This window comes from Podarcis erhardii, assembly GCF_964252035.2.
Source record: "Podarcis erhardii genome assembly, chromosome: Z".
Lineage (NCBI taxonomy): Eukaryota > Metazoa > Chordata > Lepidosauria > Squamata > Lacertidae > Podarcis > Podarcis erhardii.
The window spans coordinates 35,146,076-35,168,076 of NC_138504.1; the positions used below are offsets into that span (position 1 = coordinate 35,146,076).

The 22,001-nt window shown below is 41.8% G+C and overlaps 1 protein-coding gene and 1 long non-coding RNA gene across 4 annotated transcripts; one reads left to right on the forward strand and one right to left on the reverse strand.

Annotated features, from left to right (window-relative positions):
• Nucleotides 1–271: 271 nt before the first annotated feature.
• SET (SET nuclear proto-oncogene) lies at nucleotides 272–12,067 on the reverse strand. Of its 3 annotated transcripts, none has more exons than XM_081847242.1 (8): nucleotides 11,808–12,067; nucleotides 5,982–6,039; nucleotides 4,536–4,678; nucleotides 3,715–3,818; nucleotides 3,470–3,583; nucleotides 1,793–1,963; nucleotides 1,606–1,696; nucleotides 272–1,156 (listed from the first exon to the last, which is right to left on the reverse strand). In XM_081847242.1, exons 1-8 carry the CDS (start codon nucleotides 11,938–11,940, stop codon nucleotides 1,149–1,151), a joined length of 822 nt encoding a protein of 273 aa, XP_081703368.1. In that variant the 5' UTR covers nucleotides 11,941–12,067; the 3' UTR covers nucleotides 272–1,148. The 3 variants fall into 3 exon arrangements, with proteins under 3 accessions (XP_081703368.1, XP_081703366.1, XP_081703367.1); XM_081847240.1 differs by having other exon boundaries at nucleotides 1,550–1,696; XM_081847241.1 differs by lacking the exon at nucleotides 11,808–12,067 and adding an exon at nucleotides 8,028–8,317 and having other exon boundaries at nucleotides 1,550–1,696.
• On the forward strand, nucleotides 8,519–21,675 carry LOC309333637. Its single transcript, XR_014152624.1, has 3 exons — nucleotides 8,519–8,945; nucleotides 12,538–12,599; nucleotides 21,347–21,675. It is a non-coding gene; the product is annotated as an uncharacterized lncRNA (long non-coding RNA).
• Nucleotides 21,676–22,001: the final 326 nt, after the last annotated feature.

Here is a 22,001-nt window from a genome sequence, read left to right on the forward strand (position 1 = left end):
TCTATTTTTCATTCTTCTACCCACTTTACTCTTAGTTTTTTGATGTCCTCTAATCATGCTTTCAAGAGTCAGGTGTGCACGAGGGGCTTGCTTCAGGAAAAGGAAAACAGCTATGTTGCTAATCATATAACTTACTTTCAAGAGTTTTCTTCCCATCAACTTAATATTGATTAGTCCTAATGGTACTAACTTCCATACTGAGAAAGCAAACTAAAGGGGTGGGGTCGAACATGTTTTTATTTCATTTTTCCAGTGAAGACTATTAGCCCCCTTGTGTACACATTAAGTTTTATTGTAACAAAGCAACTTGTACACTTTTGAACATTCAGAACTGAGCAACTTTCTTTTTCCAGTAAAACAAAATTCTTTTGAAAAAACAAAACAAAGAACAAAATTACAATAGAGAATGTGAAATCCAAATAAAGTCCTACAGGTTCTGCTGATTCTCCATCAAGTGGCAGGGCTCAACTGTAATTAAAAAAAAATCTCCTAAGTGTCATATTTTAAACTGCAAGGATGTTTATTGGGATTAAACATGCCAAAGGAGACGTATTGTTTTGTTCAAATGCCCCTTTAACCCACCCCAACATCTGAAACCCACCCTTGCTTACATTGTCTATAACCCCCTCCTTTTTTAAGCTTTTTTTTAATTAAAAAACAAGAGTAGACAGATACATGTTGGTAAATGCTGTCCATATTCACATAGAGACACAGTGTAATCTCTGAGCCCAATATACAGAGAAAGGAGGAAAAAGCTAGATTCTATGCACTACTACACAGGGGCCTAGCACTCTTCAGCTTCCAGCAGAGTGAAGGGAGGAGAAGGTTCTTTCTTCCCCACAGAACACAGTGTGTTGATTTTATTAAAAGTTTTTGTTTTGTTTTGTTTAGAAAGAGGAAGTGGGGAGGGTAACAAAATGAGTAAAGATTTCATTTCCACCAAATGCTGCTTGATATTTTCTGCAAAATTATTTGTGAACCATGGTGAAGAGGAGAGGAAAAAAAGACCTCAGGAGAACAAGGCGACTGAGCACGAAAAGGATTGGGGGGGGGGGATAGACAGCAACTTGCTCCCAGGGACTGGAGATGGGGGAAACGGGGAGGAAAGAGGGTGGTTGGAATCTGTCAGTGTTCAGTCATCTTCTCCTTCATCCTCCTGTTGAAAGAAATGCAACATTTAAACACACTGTTAAGTAATCACCATAAGAATCCAAATTTCATACCATCCATTCCCTCCCCACTTTTACTTTTCAGGAGAGGCTCTACCACACTCTTTTCTGCTCTACTTCTACATCACAAGGCAAAACTGCTATCCTGACGATGCTTGCTAAGGGGCCTGTCCTAATAAACACACTGAACAAGTTTCTGCTCCTGTACTGTTCAAAGCACTGATCTTCCACATGAAGGGGAGATCCTTCAAATTACAGCTACTTAACCCAAGTCACTCAGGACTACGGCATGCAGAGAAGATGCCATGGCAAAGATGACTGGTTCTGCTCTTCCTAAGCCTATTTACAAGCCATTGCTAAATGGCAAGTGTCATTCCAACCTCTCCTTCTTCTCCCTCGTCATCATCTTCATCTTCTTCGCCCTCATCTTCGTCACCTTCCTCATCAATGTCCTCCAAGCCTTCTTCCTCCTCCTCATCATCGTCATCTTCCTCTCCCTCACCTTCTTCATCATCCATATCAGGAACCTTATTTGAAAAACAATAAAACATTAGCATGTTCATCTTAAATTACTCAACTCTCCCCCCCCGAAGCATGATGCAAACTCATTTAAAGACTCTTACCAAGTAGTACTGTAATGGGTTCGGCCAGATGTCATCTTTAATGACCTCGCCTAGTTCATCGGCACCAGCATCAGAATGGTCAGTGAACCAGGTGAAGAAGCTCTCCGGTTCTTCATGCTGCCTCTTTCTGCTGGCCTTGTTTTGTGACTGACTTGAGCGCTTTGTCAGATCCTTTAAAAAAAAAAAAAAAAAAGGCAACAGAAACATCAAAACTTCCTTCTGAAAATGAGTTTTTCCACTGAAAAGATACTCAGATTGCTAATCTGTCATCTTTATTCAGAAACTGTGAAGCACTGGACCACTTACTGAACAAGATTATGGAGCAGCAGCAGCAGCTAACTGCTTTTGATATTCCCCACCAAATTCAGAGAAAACATAATTTAGGAGCACAAGATTAAGGGCCCTCAGATGGTACAGATGAACTGTCCATTCTGAAGTAATTCTACTTCCACAGCACTTTAACAGTCAAGGCTTCCTCATAAAGAACCCTGAGAACTGTAGTTTGTTAAGGATCTCCCAACTCTCAGCACCCTTAAGGGTTCTTTACATGGTGTAGCTGTGGTGCAACACTCTCAACATGGCAGAGAATTCCAGATTGTTGAATGAAACAGACCTTTTCATTAGGAATATCCCACGGGTACAACTGTACTTTTTCAGCAGGGACACATCCCCTTGCGGACAACCTAGACACAGCAGGCCACATCCCAGCAACACAAGAATTAGAGGTTTCTACAAACACACCTCCCTTTCCCTTCAGGCAAGCAAGTGGAATTATCATAGCTCAGGGAAACATCCCAGGCTGTCATGCTAAAGAAGCAGGTGAATTAGGCCATTCCAGTTTCTTTAGTGTTATTTCTGGTTCTCTCCATTAAAGCATCGGCTGGGTGGGATGGGGAGAGAGGAAAGATTCCAACAGATTTGCATCTAATATGAATCTTCAGACAAGTTTAGGCCACAGAAGTAGAAGACATAACAACTGAATTACTAAAATCCAACTTCTAAGCCTCAAGTATCTTTATGGAGTTGTTCGGAGCCAACCTGATCACATTCAGGTTCAGATCCTCAGTCATGACACTGAATGGGTGACCTTAGGTCAGTCACTCTCACAGCCTAACCTTCTTCACAAGGTTGTTGTGAAGACAGAGGGGAGAAACTATGTACGTCACTGTGCTCCCTGGAGGAAGAGCTGGATAAGGATGGAATAAATGAATAAACTAAAACAATTAGTTTTTAATATCTTTATATGCTTTTCCCTTTTCCATCTCCCAGCAGAACCATGCTGTTTTGCAAATTAACCACCTCCCTTCACACTACACAAAAGGGTTGTGCCCAACCAAGTTGTACTCACAGAAGACCCATGGAATGCACCTAATTGAATCGTCATTCATTTCAATGGGTCTACTTAAAGTATAACTAATACTGGATATAACCCACTGGATATAACCCATAGGTTGGCGTCCACATGCATTTTTTGCTTCCAAAAGTTCTCACAGCAATCTAAGAAGCTCATAAATTCCATCCTCTGAAACACCAGATCACATAAAATCCATCAGATACAACTGTGCTTTGTTTCACCCATGCAAGGAGGAAAGAGAGTCTGGAGAAGACGCTGCTAGTGTCTGGGATCAACTATCCCACAAAACCAACAGGGATTCAAAGAAATCTGCAGCTACGTACCTTTCCAGATTTCCATTTGATTTCACTTGATTTTGATGATGGGTCCCCACTCTCATTCAGATGAAACTCTTTGGAGAGCATCTTGTTTTCAAAATATGGATTCTCATCAAAATACTGCAGTCAAGAGAATATAAGAACGTCAATACATGGCATAGATATTTCAAAGCACGGCCTCAAGGAGCACTAAGCTGTTCTCCCAGCCATCCACAAACGTGGTAAGGAAGGTGCAGCACACCTTTACTTACAAAATCTATTCTGTAACCTGATTTGATGTCTTCAAACTCTGTCACTTCCACCCTGGTCAAATAATGCAGCGCTTCTTCATCTTCTTCTCCCAACAGTGCAGATACTATCAGAGAATTACAAAGTTTCCATCACATGTGCGTTTTACATATTCATCAGTAGAAGCATCACCACCCTACAGAATTTTATTTCCTAACCTGCTCTGAAACATATATTGCTGCCGGGTTCTCCAACTTCATCCACATTATGGAAATCAACTAATATAAACTCAGTTCTAGTAAATTATTTCTGACTTGTTTTTACAGAATGCTGAGGTCTGAAGCTAAAGTGAAGTGGGCTGCATCTGACAACAAACATCTCCCTGTCACAATCCCCTCCCCACCAGGAACTTCTTCAGAGATTCCACTGATGGAAGCTGTGCTTTCACCTCAACACTGCTCAATATATCCAAATAATACAAAAGAAAGCCAATGTTTAGGAATCTGAATAACAGGTTTTGCATTAGAGAAAGAGTGCATCTGCATTGTTTTTCATAGGCTGTCATCTTGTTGTTACTGTCATTATCTTTAGTTATATCTGCCTTTTTCCCAGTCCAAGACTCAAGGTGGCTTACAAAGATAAAACAGTACAAGCTAAAAACATAGAAAAAACAATTAATAAAATCTAAGTAAACACCGATAAAAATAGAAAAAGGTTCATTAACAACACAGTCCAGAACGAAAAAAAAAGTTGGATAGGATATTCAGTATCACAAGTCACTTTGAAAAATTAGTACAAGTTAATTTATAAAACAAATATTTAGAATTTATAGACTTTAATGTACCTTGTGGGTGGTTGACAAATGTTGTTACCCAAAAGTTCGGGATTTTGGCGATCAATTCTGACCTCTTCTGGAAGAATGGTTGGCGGAGTTTGTTGTACTTCTGTTCTACTTTCAAAATTTCCTCACTGGCCTGTTCATTCAGTCTATAGCAAAGACAAGATCCAAACAAAATGGGAGATCCAAAGGGGAAGTATCAAAGCAGCATGACATTTCACAGCAGATTGGGGGGGGGGGAATAGAACACTAAGTAGCAGGATTAGTTTATTTCAATCTCTAACAACCTGAAAGTTTAATCTGAAACCAATGGGACCAGGTCATTGATGCACTGTTAAATAATTTTGTCCAAATAAGTAACTATCTATCCTTCCAGATCAGAGCCCAATACAGACCCTCGTGTTACATACCGTCCTCCTTACAAATGCTTTGGGTAACAAGCTCCACTAACCCAGAAGTAGATGCCCCTAGTTGCAAACTTTGCCCCGAGATGTCAGCGAAGTCGTGCGCCAGCGGCGCAGCACCAGCAGCGGGAGACCCCATTAGCGAAAGAATGCCTCATGTTAAGAATGGTTTCGGCTTAAGAATGGACCTCCAGAACGATTAATTTTGTAACCAGAGGGACCACTGTATCTGAATGATGATGAATTCAATTGTAGAGCTGTAAACATTCTCAAGTGGCATTAATTGAGTCAAATGCACCCTATTACCATATTATTGCACAGCATCTCCCATATATAGATCTCAGTTTTAACTCTGGTTAATAGATGTGGTTGGACTACAACTCCCATCATTCCTAGCCATCACGGCCTGTGATCAAGGACGATGAGAGTTGTAGTGCATTAACATCTGGGGACCCAAGGTTCAGAAAGGCCACCAGCTCAGAAAACTCAGTTTGCCCCACATGTGATTGCTGACAGTAGGTATGCACGAAAGGAATGAAAAATGAAACAAATCAACGTTCATTCATTTTTCAACCCCTAGGAACCAGGTGCATTGTTTCACACTTAAGAAATACCATTAATAGTCTTTGTAAAATCCACAGAGAGGAGCAGCAATTTGCAGGTTGCATCTCTGGCTGCTGGGGTGAGTGGGGGGCTTGATTTCCTTCCCCTTCCACACCCATAGCTGGCATCTTATTAAGCAGCATTGACTCACATCACTTATGAAAATCTCTGTCCAAAATATACAAACTTCTTACTGCTACCAGCAGTTTCCTTTTCAACTTTTGTATTTAATAGATGAAATCCAAATAAGCACAGCTCATGTTTTCAAGTTTCAAAGTACATTCCAGCTGCCTTATTTTATAACTCTTTATAAGCAAATTACTAAATAGCAGACAAAAAGCTTTTATCAGCTATGTTGTTTGGTAAACCTACATTATTATATAACACAAGCATTGAGATGCTTGTTAATATATTCTGAATAAACATATAACACCATCTGGGTTACCTGTCTATTTCATTCTGTACTTCATCAATATGTTCAATTGCTTCCTGCTGCTCTTTGTCTGGAAAAAAAATGTGCCTCAAGTCAGATTCTAATTAGCAACACAATAAACACGTGTAATGCTTGTTCTCAATATTGTGGATGGAATTTTGATCTATATTGTTTCTCGATCTGCTTTGCTTTTGACTGTGTATTCATTTGCACATGCTTTCTCCCACATACACTGAACATGCATTTTAACAAGAAAACATTCCATTTCCGTTCTTAGGCTCCAAATCTATGCACACTTAAATAGGAAGTTGAGAAGATGGTTTTAAAAATAAACAAATCAGACAAACCTATTCCTAAGTATAAATTCACACAGTACTGTGCTGAAAGAATTTGATCCAAAATCTGAACTCCACAGGGACTGTGGGTGGAAAGAACTGCTCTCATGTCTTTACAAGATTGTTTTCAATCTATACTTCTAATCTTGCAACTATTCTCACCTGGTGGGACCCATGAGATGGTTACTTTGCTTCTACATCTCTCACCTGGCCCATCATACAGCCAATAGACTTTAAGAATGTTCGTGCCACAAGTTGTTGAACTAATCAACCCATCAGTTTCATTTAATTGAAAAAAGCTATGTAATAAAGAGCACACCTGAGAACACATTAATTTCCTGGATCACCATTTTTAAGGCAATAAAAAGCCCCTGTTGAGCAAGTGAACATGCCACACTGTTTCCTTTAAAAGAAACAATTCTTATTGTCTAGTGTGTTTTCAGACAGAGTGAAAGAGTGGGAAGCAGCCTATTAAAAAACCCACAAGGCGGGATTCCACGGATCTCTTAGTCTAGCCTGCATTATTTGGAGACAAATGGGCTTTCCAAAACCTGGGATGAGGGGAACCCCCTCCTCCCCTTGGCATACGGAAGCCTGCTATTCCAGGCCCCTTTCTTTGGGAACATGGCACAATGAATTCTGCACGACATGCTCTATGTGCAGCGTGGCTTGCTGGCGTGCAGCTGCAGGCAATGAAAACAGGATCACCTTAAAACTGATCCCAGCAAGAAAATCTTTTTTTAAAAAAAGGCGGCTACAGACGGCGGTAGAAGCAACACGTGCGCAGAGTAACGGACGCTGGGCACTCTTTTGAGGGTTGGTCCCTGCCAGACAATTGTGTGTTTCCTTTTTACAAGCAGAAACGTTTAAAGGGTGGGGAGTGCCCCGTTTCTCTCAAATACAATGAAAACATGAATTCATTTTTTAAAGGAATCTGCAGTTGGACATCTGTAGGTGCGTATATACATATACAGTATAAATGATTTGGGGGCGGAGATCAAGCCACGAGTTTCGGGTTTGATCTGAGCCGCCGAAGCCATGGCACAGCTGCACGTGGTGGGAAGTTGCGACCCCTCAAACTGCAGGAGGGAAGCCGCCGCTTTGTAGTAAAAAGAACACCCACAAAACGCGCCCCTCTCCTCCTCCGCCTCCAAAGTACAAAACCTTCTTCCGAGCTGCTGCAAGGCAAAAGCCATGCGTTGCAGGGAAGGCAATCATGGCGGCAAGCAAAAGCGGGGGGCGGGAAAGAAAGAAAGCACGGCTGGAGCGCGGCCGGGGAGGATATATTCTCTGTGTGCGAGGAAGCGATATAAAAGGGATCGGAAGCGAAGAGCGAGGCCTTCTGCTGCTGTTGCCGCCGCCAGAGAGGCGGGAAGAAGAAAGCAGCCAAGGGCGCAAGGAGAGCGAGCGGGCGAGAGCGCGCCGCGCGGGAGACAAAAGGGGCGCTTTAACATGGCCTCCCTCCCTCGCTTGGACTCAGCCGCCGCCGCGGCCTGCACATCCGGCCCACACGAGCGAGGCCCCCCTCCGCTCGAAGGCGCGCTTCCCTTCCCGCCTCCGGTGGCGGCCGCTGCTGCTGCTGCTGGAGAAGATGGCGGCTGCGGAGGGGGCAAAGGAGAAGAGCCTCGGCGTGTGCATCTCTTCCCTCCCACCTCCGGGTCCCGCCCGCCATTCCCGCGCGCCACACAAGACCCCCTTTCGCCCCCGCCTCCGGCACCCGCACCTGAGATCTCGTCGGCCCCGTCGTGGTTGGAGTTGAGCTCCTTCTTGCTGACTTTGGCCGGCGGCGCCGACATGTTGGGAGCTAGAAGAGGCGGGGAAAGAGAGGGGAGAGGCAGGCAGGCAGGCAAGGACTGAGAGAGCAGAGCAGCAGCGCAGCCTCGCCTCAGACCGGGCTTAGCTGGAGCTGCCTCTGCTCCTCCTCCTTCTCCTGGGTCTTCCTATGCGTGGGAGAAGACGGGGTGGCGGCAGAGCCTGGGCTCCCCTCACGCTATCTCCACACAGCGAGAGCCTCCGCCTCCTCCTCCTCCTCTGCCGCCTCCTCCTGGTTCTGGCGAGGGGAAAGCGAGTTGCGCGCAGGCGCGCAGATTGGTTTTTATCGCTCCTTTCCCGCGGCCGCCACCAGAGGGATAGTAGAATCGAAATACGCATGCGCACTGGGGACTTTTTCTTCCTCCCGCCCCCTCGCTTACTCCTCTGCGCGTGTGTGAGTGGCCGCGCAAGCGCAGGCGCGTCCCTGCGCCTAGAGAACGCGGGTGAGCCAAAGGCACATGCGCAGAAGCTCCAATGTTGCTTTCCCCCCAACGAGTGAGAGAAAACCGAGCTTACTGCGCAGGCGCCTTTACTCTTCTCCCCACCTTCATTATAGAAAAGAACGTAAGGATATAGCTCCCTCCTCCCTATCAGGTAGCGAAAGAATTCTCTTGCGCAAGCGCATACGCTCTCTGTGCATGGGACGTACAGAGGATAACTGCCCACGGAGGGGCTACGGATAGCAGGAGAGGGATGACAAAGCGCAGGCGCAGAAATACCCTCCTCTATAGGCACAGGTTTTAAAAGATGGGCAACAACTTAAACGCAGGGGCGGATGTGTCGGCTTTAATCCCGCCTCCTCTTCGGATGCTGCTTGGTCGCCATGGATGTGCGTCTATAAGTTAATATTTGCATATGTATAAATAGGAGTGGGCGCGGCCTTGAATGGAGTTATGTTGGAGAAGCGAAAATAGAACTGTGGTCCCTGCGCATGCACAGACATGTCACATAAAATTTTTATTTTTCTAAGCACTGACTGGCGCCCAAAAGAGAGCCATGCGCTCTCCAAGGAATTTTCCTAGCAGTGTAATAATATAGGCTATATTGCAACTACTTTTTTGTTTGCCTTCCCCACCTTATACTGAAATCCTGCCTTTTCTCCCAGAAGCTCAACTTTTTATTTATTTAAAAGCGTTTTAACAGGGATGCCATATCTTCAAAAGTGAACTAAATATACTGCTTAACATTTCAAAAATCTCTTAAGTGGCATACTGTGAAACAAAATAATACATCCTGAAAATGAAAACACTGCCTAAAACCAATAAATCAATAAATATACAACTTGATTTAAGAAATCTCTAAAGTGGTGTACAGTCTAAACAAGCTGTCATTAAAATAAAAAACCCTAAAACCTAATATACAGTAATACTTTTTTTAGAGTATATCTTTATTAATTTAAAATAAATACATTTATGGGAAAACAGACAAACGAACAAATAAACCTACTGTAATCAAACAAACAAATAATGAAGAAATCAAACAAACAACCACAATATAAGAAACAACAAAATTAGTATAACTAACGTCATTTATACTCCCGATACTGAAATCAATTATAAAACTTATAAAGAAAGAAATTAAAAATGTTTTCCAATTAATCTAACTGTACTTTATCTATCAATTACCTTATACCGCACAGTTGCATATTTCTTATATAGTCTTTTTATCTCCCTACTATCTTATATTTATACAATACAAGGATCAGTCTAGTTCTGCCAAGATGTTTCCTTTTATACCATAGTTTTTAAAGTATTCTTTAAAGATTCTCCACTCGTTGTAGACTTTTGGCCTCTCGTTGTTTTGGTTGGCCTCTTATCCTTCCTGTCACCTTCGCTAGCTGCAGATATTCTACCATTAGGTTTTGCCAGTCTGCCGTATTGGGTATTGTTGTATTTTTCCAATTTCTTGCTACTAAAATTTTGGCTGCTGTTATCCCGTACATGAACAATGTTCTTTTTGATTTCCCTATTTCTTTTAGCAGGATGCTTAATAAAAATATTTCTGGCCTTTTTTAAGTGTAAATTTAAATAGTTTTTAAAGTTCTTCATATATATTATTCCAAAATACACAAATGTCTTTACACTTAAACCACATATGCAAATAAGACCCAATTTCTCTGTTACATCTCCAACATATAGGTGATCTATTCTTATACATTTTAGCAAGTTTTTCTGGAGTTTGGTGCCATCTGTACATCATCTTCATTGTGTTTTTCTTGAGATTATAACAGGCCATTAATTTTGCATCTTCCCACCATAATTTTTCCCATTGTTCCATGTAAATATTATAACCCAGATCTTGTGCCCATCTCACCATTACGGTTTTCACTTGTTCTTCCTTTACCTCCCATTCTAATAGGAGGTCGTATACCCACGAGATATATTTTCCTTTACTTTGTATCAATTCTTTTTCAAATTTTGATGTTTCTTTTGCAAGTCCTGCTTTCTTATCAATGATTAATCTTTGATGTATTTGAAAATATTGCAGCCAATCTGTTAAATGCCAGTGGTGTAGCGTGGGTTGTCAGCACTCGGTGCAAGGCAAGTAATTTGCGCCCCCTAACCCATGGATTTGCGCCCCCTAACCCGTGGATTTGCGCCCCCTAACCCTAACCCCCAGATGTTGCGCCCGGTGCGGCCGGCCCCCCCTGCACCCCCCACGCTACGCCACTGTAAATGCCCATTAATTTCTTCATATTTTTTCAGTGTAGGCTCCTCCTCCTGTCCTTCTAATAATAATCGGTACATAAATCAAATTCAGAGATTTCAAGCATGCAGAAACAGGCAGGGAAAGCCTGAGGACAGCTTGCGCTAAATGTTTTACAAATTGGGATTTCCCAGCCTGTGTGTCACAACCTGCAAGTGGGTTGCAAATCCTGTGCAAGTGGTCATGGGCTTTACAATTTATGCTTTGATTCCTCATGTAATTGTAAAACTTGCAGTTAAAGTGCACGAAACTGATGGCAGCCAAATCCATGTGACAATAAATCAATTAATCACCATGTCAAGATGGTTTAGACTTGAGAAACACTATTATAATTGTTATGAGAATTATAAGGTCTAAGATATAAAATAAATGTTCATAAATGTACCAGGCAAACACATACATAAATATATAAACTGCAGGAAAACAGTGCTAAAGCCATTTTGAGTCTTTCAGTGACCTCAAATATTCCTCTGCAGTTTGGATGGAAATAGGAAAAGCCTCCCCATTGTCTCTGTGCTCACAAATCCTGCCTTAAGGGCACATTTGTGTATGAATAGGGTGACACTGTGACCAGGACTCAGGAATTAAATATTTATCATCACAAAAGAATGGCCAGGCTGTCCAGGTAAACCCATTAACAGGTATCCTGGCAGATAGGATTTCTGCTGTAGATTGCCTCCTGTGATGTATGTATGATGTTTTGGGGGGTGGTCTTGAGCTACAAGGTGGATAATTTCAAAAGTCTATGTAAGGGTTTGCACACCATTGTTCAGGGTTCTCCTCCCTCCTGCATGTGGTGAGTGGGGACCCTGTTGCAACCGTTTAATAAAGATCAGGCTTACTAGCCACTTTGCTTCTCAATATACTCTGGTTGTCCTCTGTTATTTTCTCCTAAGGACTCTATATGGGCTCTAGGATACCCCATAAGGGAAAATGAGCATTTTTTTTCTTATAACAGCAATGTAATAAAAATATTGCTTCTTACCCCTAAATTTCACTCTTGAGCAGTGATGAGTAGCAATATCTCTTTCGTATCCTTCAGATATATGAAAGAATGCCTCCTTCCATACCAATCCGGGAACTAAGATTTGCAAAACAGGCCCTATTTGCAGTTCCATCTTCTGCTGAAGTTCAATGCATGGGCACTCCTGGGAGGGCCTTCTTAGTGGTAGTTCCACACTTATAGGATGTTTCCTTTGCCATTTGCTTTATCTTTAACAACCAGCAGCCTCTTATCCAGCATTGCTAATAGTCAAATAAATAACAACAAAATCAGTACAGTTTTGAATACAGTGTTTAAAATCCATGCAGTTTAGACAGGTTCAGTCCACTATCTTGATTCAAAACGGCATCCAGTTGTATCTAAATATAGACCAAGAAAACCCTGCTATTTGATCTCAAGAATCATTATGCAAAAATTTGTTAAAATCATTGCAGTTTTGGAAGATTTAGTCTTGATTCAAAATGGCACCCAGTTGTATCCAAACATAGACATAAAACTGTCCTTTGATCTCAGGAGCCATCATATAAAATATGCTTATGGTATGTTACATCTAAATCTTATATCTAAAATAACTTTCTCAAATATCATCAAAATGTGTGGTGTAGTGCTTCAAGTGTTGGACTGGGACCTTGGGAGACCAGGGTTCAAATTTCTACTCAGCCATGAAGTTCACTGGATCATTGATTATATCTCTGCCTCACCTGTCTCACAGGGTTGTGGTGAGGATGAGGAAATGAGAAGTGTGCATGCTACCATGAGCTCCTTGGAGGAAAGGTAGGGTATTAAATGGTAAACAAATAATAAAAAATAAATATTATATAAATCCAACCCCCCAAGCAAACAAAGGAAAGAGTGTCAGATAAACCAATCCTCAACACAGACCCCTTTCTTACTTGGTGTAGCAAAAGTCTGCATAAATAGAAAAATCTTCACTAACCCCAAACAGGCACAGAAGAATAGCTGTTTGAACCTCAAGGAACAAAGTATTGCGGAATGTGCACAGCCAACTGAATGCTATTTTTTTCCATTTAATTTTATTTAACAAAATGTAAATACTGATTAATTGTAGTAAAGCCTCTTAAGTGGTGTATTAAAAATATAAAAATGATCAATTAAAACAGCTAAAAAAATAAAAAACTTAAGGTTAATTAAAAGGCTGTAGTCTATGTTAGACCTACTCAGAGTAGACCAATTGAATTTAATGGGCATGACTAAAGTAGGTCCATTAATTTAAGCAGGTTTACTCTTAAGTGAAAAAAACCCCATAAAACTAGCAACCCAACAGTGAAGGTGAAAAACATTTATTTTGTATATTAACGGCAAGCATTTTAAGATTGTTTTACAATTGTCTTTCATGGTCATTTTTGTAAGTAATACAGGTGTTGTAACAGTGATGATGTCCTCATCACTACAGAGGAAGCTCGCCAATCATTTACCGTACCTCAGGTTGGGCCTAAAATAGCTCCCTCAATGCTAACTGTGACAGGGAACTTTTGGATAAACAGGGTTAAATTTTACTTAAAAGTAGGATAAAGACACGGATTTCAGCATAAAGTACAGTGGTACCTCGGGTTAAGAACTTAATTTGTTCTGGTGGTCCGTTCTTAACCTGAAACTGTTCTTAACCTGAAGCACCACTTTAGCTACCGTAATGTAGCCTCCTGCTGCTGCTGTGCCGCCGCACGATTTCTATTCTCATCCTGAAGCAAAGTTCTTAACCCGAGGTACTGTTTCTGGGTTAGTGGAGTCTGTAACCTGAAGCATCTGTAACCTGAAGTGTCTGTAAACCCGAGGTACCACTGTAATTAATGAAATACTAATGTTAGTGATGGCGAGCCAAGTAGTTGAGGTAGAATGTGAAGTGGCAGAGGTTCACAAAATGGCCACCAATTTGAAAAACAAGTTGGAAACTACTAAGAGGAAAGAAAATAAGGGAGGAAGAGAGATGTTCGGGGTGTACACAAGGAAATCATCCTGTTTTCCCAGGTGTGATAAGGAAAACAATCTTAAAAAAATAAATATGTTTTTAATAACCAGTCACATTGTTCCCCCTGCATGCATGATGGCTGATAGTCGGCAGTCTGAAAACGGATAGGTGCAATGTCTTGCTGGACTTTAGCAGGGAAAATTGAGGGTGACTGAATTGAAAGCTCTACAATGGCTGTTTTTAATCTAGCCGAGACCAACAGAACAAATAGAGCTTGTGACACAAATTTTAAGGTGCACACATAGCAGACACATGCTCCACAGAAAACCAATCCTTCACTCTTCAAAAAAAATTTCCCTGAAAATAAAATGACTTTTGGGTTCACAGGGCAATTCTGAAGCTCATCTTGACTCTCTTCATGTCCCCAAAGATGTTCTCTGCTGTAGAAGGAAGTATATTGGAAAAACCTTTCTCAAGAGTTCTTTTCATTTGCAAACTCCTCCAAATACATAAAACATCTCTCATGAATAGGGGAGGTCTATAACAATAGACTCAAGAACTGAGGTATTACCATTTCCAAATAATGGCCTAGACTGTCCAGAAAAAGGCAATCAGCAAACACTATCAGGTCTCTTGACAGACAGGAGACACTGTCAGGCTCAGGAATTCTCCTCCCCACCCCCACCCCCATCCCTTGGCAGCAAGAAGTAGAGAAAACAAAGTAGAGAGTCCTTTTTAATGAGTTTATTCGTTCATAATAGCGAGAGACAAGAATGCAGTATGCCCTGATAATGACATAATGACGTTGTTCCAACTGAGCTCCTCCTACCCCTCTCTGGCAACAGCATTTCCCCTTACAGTGGCCACTCATGGTCAATTGTCTTTGAGTCCTTTGTTCCTGTACTCTTAAGAAATGCCAATTTCTGGGAGAAGGGAGTCAGAAATATTCTCCAGTGACAATGTGTCTCTTTCTGTTTGATGCTTTTGGATGATCTTTGACTAAGGGGCTGGGCAATTTAAAAGTTGTTACAGTGGTACCTCGGTTCTCAGATGTCTCTGTTGATTAATGTTTTGGAACCCGAACGAGGAAAACCCAGAAGTAAATGCTTCCGTTTTTGAACGTGCCTTGTAAGTCGAATGGCTTTCACTGCGTGTTTTTCAATTTTTGCATTTGCAGCCAGCCCTTTGCGCCTTGGAATATTTCAGAACTCGAACAGTCTTCTGGAACGGATTATGTTCGAGAACCAAGGTACCACTGTACATACATCTGGGTCCTCACCTCCTTGCAAGGCGGGGAGGGAGAGGAACTCTTTTGAAACAGACTTTAAAGATCTGCCTTGCTTTGGCTGCTTCCTGCCTCTACTCTTTCTTCTCTGTCTGATAATTAACTTAGGGGATACTGGGTCACTTGATGGGGAGTTGGGCTGTAAATACTAACCCCAAATTTTTATTATATCAAGCTGGATGCACTATTTCAGTAAAGACATGCTGCAGGGGAAAAAAAAACAACCAGTCCTCTACCAGTTATGCTTAAAAGGGAAAAACCCAAAATGCTGAAAGGGACAATCTCCCGCTTTCGGTACACACCGTAGCCTGAAAATAACATCCTCTTCACCTGTTATCCTGGAGGATGTAGGTCCCTTCTGCTGTCTTAGGGTCAAGCCACACACTGCAATAAGCACACTTACTCACCAAAAGTATACTTAAATTTCATTCTTGGAGAAAAAGCAGCTGTACAATGGTACCTTGGGTTACAGATGCTTCAGGTTACAGATGCTTCAGGTTACAGACTCCACTAACCCAGAAATAGTACCTCAGGTTAAGAACTTTGCTTCAGGATGAGAACAGAAATCGCGCGGCGGCAGCAGGAGGCCCCATTAGCTAAAGTGGTACCTCAGGTTAAGAACAGTTTCAGGTTAAGAACGGACCTCCAGAACAAATAAAGTTCTTAACCCAAGGTACCACTGTACATTATTAAGTCACTGCTAGCTTGTCATCCTGAGTTGGTAAATCTTACAGACTAGTGCTTCCCAATTCACTAAGTACTATGGACATCTTGTTTTTCAAAAACCAAGCCATGGACCCCCTACTTTTGAACATTTAGATATCTCTGTGGTAGTTTTTGTTATGTGAATGGTGCCACAGACCCCCTTGGTGGGTTACGCAGACCACCTGCGAACAACTAGTTGGGAACCACTGATATATGCCAATAGGCTTTTTAAATCAAGATGCTAAAATATTTACAGCAATCTTTACTGCAAGGCTTAACATATTTATTTCTTCCTGCATCGCAACTGATCCAATCCCCAGGCTACTAAATGTCATCCGTGACAGCAAAAGCAAAAATTTACTACTAGTAGTCGTATTGCTTGATGCATGTAAAATTGCCAAAATGAATCAACTGGCAGTTCCTATAAGTGTTGATGTAAAAAATGAACATGGGACAGTATTTCATGGCTTCTATCATGAGATTATACAAAAACTCATATGCTCAAATCAGGATGAGTGGCATAGATTCTAAAGCTTTCTCCACTGCAAGGGGAGTAGGTGCGACATGGATGGTATCTATCGCCCATCTTATTGAACCATTCCAGTGCCGGATTTAGGTATAAGCTAAACAAGCTATAGCAATAAGAGAGCCAGTGTGGTGTAGTGGTTAAGAGCGGTAGACTCCTAATCTGGTTCAATCGGGTTCGCGTCTCTGCTCCTCCACATGCAGCTGCTGGGTGACCTTGGGCTAGTCACACTTCTCTGAAGTCTCTCAGCCCCACTCACCTCACAGAGTGTTTGTTGTGGGGGAGGAAGGGAAAGGAGAATGTTAGCCACTTTGAGACTCCTTCGGGTAGTAATAAAGCGGGATATCAAATCCAAACTCTTCTTCTTCTTCTTCTAGCAGGGGTCAGCAAGGTTTATCTTGCCTGGGCTGGATCGGTCCAGTGGATATCCCTCCATGGGCTGGATTGCACCCGAGCCTGCAATTTTCAGTGTCTGTGTCTGCGCAGACGCAATTTTCAGCGCTGCGGAAGCGAGTCCCCATGCTGCGCTGTTGCAGTTTAGCGCAGCACATGAGCAGGCAACTCGGTTCGGGGGCAGCTCATGAGTCAGTCAAACAACCTCTGCGGGCTGCTTCCGGCCCATGGGCCTTAGGTTGCTGACCCCTGAGCTATAGCTTAAGCCCCACTGTCTTGGGGCCCTGAAAACATTTTAAGGAAAAAACCCCTGGATGTACATTTCCAAAATATAAGATAAAAAATAAATAAAATAAAACCTACATAAAGCAACAGTATTTTGTGTTGTATAGGCTCCTATGATATAAGGAATGGGCCCCGCCTGCTAGCCTGCTCCCTAAAATATCACTGGTTTGTTCATTTCTATATATAGTGGTACCTTGGTTCTCAAACTTAATCCCTTACAGAAGTCTATTCCAAAACCAAAGCATTCCAAAACCAAAGCGTGCTTTCCCATAGAAAGGACTGCAAAACAGATTACTCCGTTCCAGACTTTTAAGAACAACCCTTAAAACAGCTATTCAACAATGAATCATGATAAAATTATACAATTGAATGGGTATTGGGTAGATGCATTTATAAAATCAGACCTGTTAAATAATTTTTTGATGTACAGGCATGTATAGTATTTGTATTCAGAGTTTAGAGAAAATGAAGGATAAGGTGCGAGACTGGTTACATTATGCTCAGATCAAAGAAGTTTTTAAAAATGATAAAAAGTTAGGGTTCCAGGTGGAGAAATCGAAGTTAGAAACGGAATTGTTAGAACCAAAGACTAAGGTATTATCTAGAATGTATAACTTGCTGTTAAAATGGAATACACAAGACGAAATGGTTAAATCGGCTATGATAAAATGGGCACAGGACATTGGGCATAACATTATGTTTGAGGACTGGGAAAGGTTGTGGACCACTGGGCTGAACTTCACCGCATGTAATGCTCTGAAGGAAAATGTAATGAAAATGATATATAGATGGTACATGACCCCAGTTAAACTTGCCAAAATATACCATTCGTCTGATAATAAATGTTGGAAATGTAAAGAAAATGAAGGAACATTCTTTCACCTCTGGTGGACATGCCCTAAGGTGAAGGTCTTCTGGGAAATGATATACAATGAGCTGAAAAAGGTATTTAAGTATACCTTCACTAAGAAACCAGAGGCCTTCCTTCTGGGTATTGTCGGCCAGAAGGTGTTAAAGAAGGACCGAACATTCTTTATGTATGCAACAACGGCAGCAAGGATACTCATCGCAAAAAACTGGAAAACTCAAGATCTACCCACACTGGAAGAGTGGCAGATGCAACTGATGGACTATATGCAACTGGCCGAGATGACTGGCAGAATCCGTGACCTGGGAGAAGAGAAGATGGAGGAAGACTGGGAGAAATTCAAGAAGTATCTACAAAAACATTGTAATTTGGTTGAATGTTAAGAAGGATGCTAGATTATAAAAAATTGGCCACCACTAAATTAGATTTGAAATTTGATGATAAGTGAGACTAAAGAAAATATAAAATTTTTTGGAAGAAGTGCTAGATCATATTTGAATGTGTGGACATGAGATTGTAAACAAGTTGATAATTTGTTTGGAAAAAACTTTTAACGATGTAAATGGGAGCGGGAGACGCGAGGGAGTCCAAAGAAGTGATGAAATTATGTCTGTGATAGAAGTAAGATTGTTTATTATTTGTGCATTTATATTTAAAAACTTTAATAAATATTTATAAAAAAAAAATGTATAGTATTTGTATTATTTATGAATGTGACATATTACTAGAAATACCGTCTTTTACACTCACTAAGTGTAACAGGGTACAAAGGTCTGCTGTCCCAATGAACAGTGCAGACTACAATGGTGATATTGATATTATATTTAAAAAATGCATGGTATGAACTACAGTTGCATTGTACAGGTTATAACACTTAATTTCATATGAATAAAGCTATTTATCATTATGAGTCGTTTGCATCACATATTTACACCTATCATTATTTCATGTTATAGCAAGTTTCTAGAGACTAGATGATTAGTCTTTGTAAACTGTGTTCTTAAAGGAACTTTTGTTCTTGCCCAATGCCAATGTGTTTGCAGTATTAAGTTTATGAATGAAAAATCATTTCAAGTTAGAGCCGAATAATTATTTCACTATGAGTATTTCAGTTCAACAATGACTTTGATAAAATACATCTTTTGTGATGTGCAAATGACTTGAGATACCTATGAGGTCCATCAATTACCATAGAGCATATATTCAACACACAAAAAACCCAGCGACAATTTGTTGTTGACAAAGAACAGCTGGACATATAAAGGGCCCCATTACCTTCAGTAGCTTAGGGCCACATCAAACTTAAATCTGGCCCTGCACACTGCCTCACCTCCTCCTCCCAAGAAGTCCCAGGGCAGGTGAGTTTCTGACAGAGGGCAACTCCAGAGTTGTCTGGCTTCTTGCCCCAGCTTGGGCGGCAGCACTTTGGGGGCATCTGGTTGGCTCTGGATGTCAGGGGTCCTCAAGGAGGAAGACCTTTGTGGCTTCCCGAGGAGGGAAGGGCAGTTTGGCAGGGCTGGAGCAGCCACTTCGCTGGCGAGGGGGGCAAGAGGGGCATATTGCAGTCAGGGCTGGCAGGACTGAATGAGATGAATCTGATATTTGACTTGCTACAAGGCAGCCTCCTCTGGCCCCCTGTCCAGTTCCCTCGACTCTCTGGGAGAAACTTGCATTCTTTTGCAGGCTGCAATTTTAAGAGAAGCAAATAAACTAAAATATGTTTGAAAATTGCCTGTCCGCAAGCAGCCTTTAAATCCTCCTCTTCAGCTTCATGTTAAGGGACAAAGCAAAACAAAAGTTGATATTTATGGGTGAATTTTGGCAATATTTAATTATTATTATTATTATTATTACCATCATCATTTCACAAAGCCATTGCAAAAGAACGAGAGTGCAGCCATTCTGGGTGGCATTCCTAGCGAGTCAATGGATCTTTGTAGAAGGCGACATTAAAGTGCAACATGTATTGTTCTAAAGAGGCACAAAGAACGAAAACAAATAATACAATCATAATATTCTAATAACGTATTGGCCCAAATATAACACACATCCGCAAATAAGACACACCTTTAAAATTGAAGGCTTATTTGTGGGCGTGGCCTGCCTCCCGGTACTGCCGCCTCCTGGCACTACCTTCCCAAGCTGGCGGCGCCCCCCCCCCATTCAGAGCAGTAGTGCTGGGAGGCGGGTGTGCAGCGCTTGGTTCCAAATATAAGCTGCATTTTAAATTTTCACAGCCGGAATTTGGGGGGGGGGGGGAGTGTGGCTTATATTCTGGCCAAGATGGTATCATGCAATCATATCATTCCACAAGCAATCATGATACAATGGTACCTTGGGTTAAGTACTTAATTTGTTCCGGAGGTTTGTTCTTAACCTGAAACTGTTCTTAACCTGAAGCACCACTTTAGCTAATGGGGCCTGCTGCTGCTGCTGCCGCGCTTCCAGAGCACGATTTCTGTTCTCATCCTGAAGCAAAGTTCTTAACCTGAGGTACTATTTCTGGGTTAGCAGAGTCTGTAACCTGAAGCATATGTAACCTGAAGCGTATGTAACCCGAGGTACCACTGTATAGGCTTCATGAAATCATGATTTTGTGATATCATGCAATCATGATTGCATGAAGTAATGAATTCGTGAAACCACATTTCATATCATAGTGTGAGATCAAGATATCATTATTGTGTGTCCACGATTCGTGAAATCATGATTCTGTGGTATCATGGCACGAAATAATGGTATCATGCTTTCTTGATTGTATATCACGACTGTGTGATATCACGAAATATTATGCAATCGTGATATACAAGGGGTGTGTGTGCTGTTACAGGAGAGGTACTGTATTGGCCTGAATATAAGATGCACCCACAAATAAGCTGCACCTTTAACATTGAAGGCTTATTTGCAGGTGCGGCCCGCCTCCCGGTACTATTGCCCTGAACGGGGGGGGGGGCAACGCTGGCGCTCGGTTCCGAGCACACTGCGCACCCACCTCTTGGTACTACCGCCTCCCAGCACGATCTCCCCAAGGCATAGCCGGCCCCCTCTGCGTCCCCCATTCAGGGCGGTAGTGTTGGGAGGCGGGCACACAGCGCTTGGTTCCGAATATAAACTGCACTTAACTTTTCACAGCTGGAATTTGAAAAAAAACCCTGAGGTTTATATTCAGGACAGTACGGTAATACCTCTGGTGGGGACATGTCATGCTCCTTTTGGAGTAGTTTGTCACTTTTGGTCCTCACCCTGCACTGCACTCTTACCTGTGGCTCCTAGAAGCTGTCAGCATGCGACAGCAGCCACATCTGAAAACCAATTTGGTTGGCTGGCTAAGCCAGGTGAGAGCAGCTGATGGCTCTCTAACCCTCAGTGAGTTAGAGACTTCCCCTGCATGTAAAGACAGGCTCAGGCGGACTGAGTGGACAAGACCAATGACAGATCCAATGGTCAAGACAACAGTATCTGCATGTGCTGTTGAGGGAGAACAAAATGCATTGCCTTTAGTTTCATTGTTGACTTCCGTGGTTTGTTTCAGGGAACTTGTCGCAAAACTGAGAGCCCACCGTGATTTTTACAGTAGTTTGCTAGAATACAGCTGAAGCCACAGCTACACCGCATAGAGCAATAGCCTTTGCTGGAATGACCAAGAAGTTGTAGAAAGAGGAAATGAACCCATTTCTTCCCCTTCTTTCTTCTCTAGCATTGCTGCATTTGTTATTAAAGTGCAATACCTGTATTAATGAAAGAACTAAGCAATTCTGGTAAAATGGCCAGATTAAAAATCAACAAATCCAAATCGGAATTTAATCTATATGCGTGTTATTCCATCTGAACAGTCAATCATTCAAAAGCAGATGAGCTGTAAAATCTGCCGCAAGGTAATAAAATATTTGGGAGTGCAAAAATCTTATCAGCTCAAAGAAAGCAAACTTTACACCATTATTTTTTATAGGTATGATGGGATCTTAGATCTTGGAATTAGATCATGGTCAGGATATATAGCTGCTGTAAATATGGCTATCCTTCCCAAAAAAATTGTTTCCTCATGTGCTGCCAAGAATGATAACACCTAAACAATTTGCCAGCGCTCAATAAGCACTCAATTAAAATTTGGCAGTACTCAATAAACTTCATACAGGAAGGGGGAAAGCACAACTAGGCTCCAGAATTACCCGTATTTTTCACTCTAT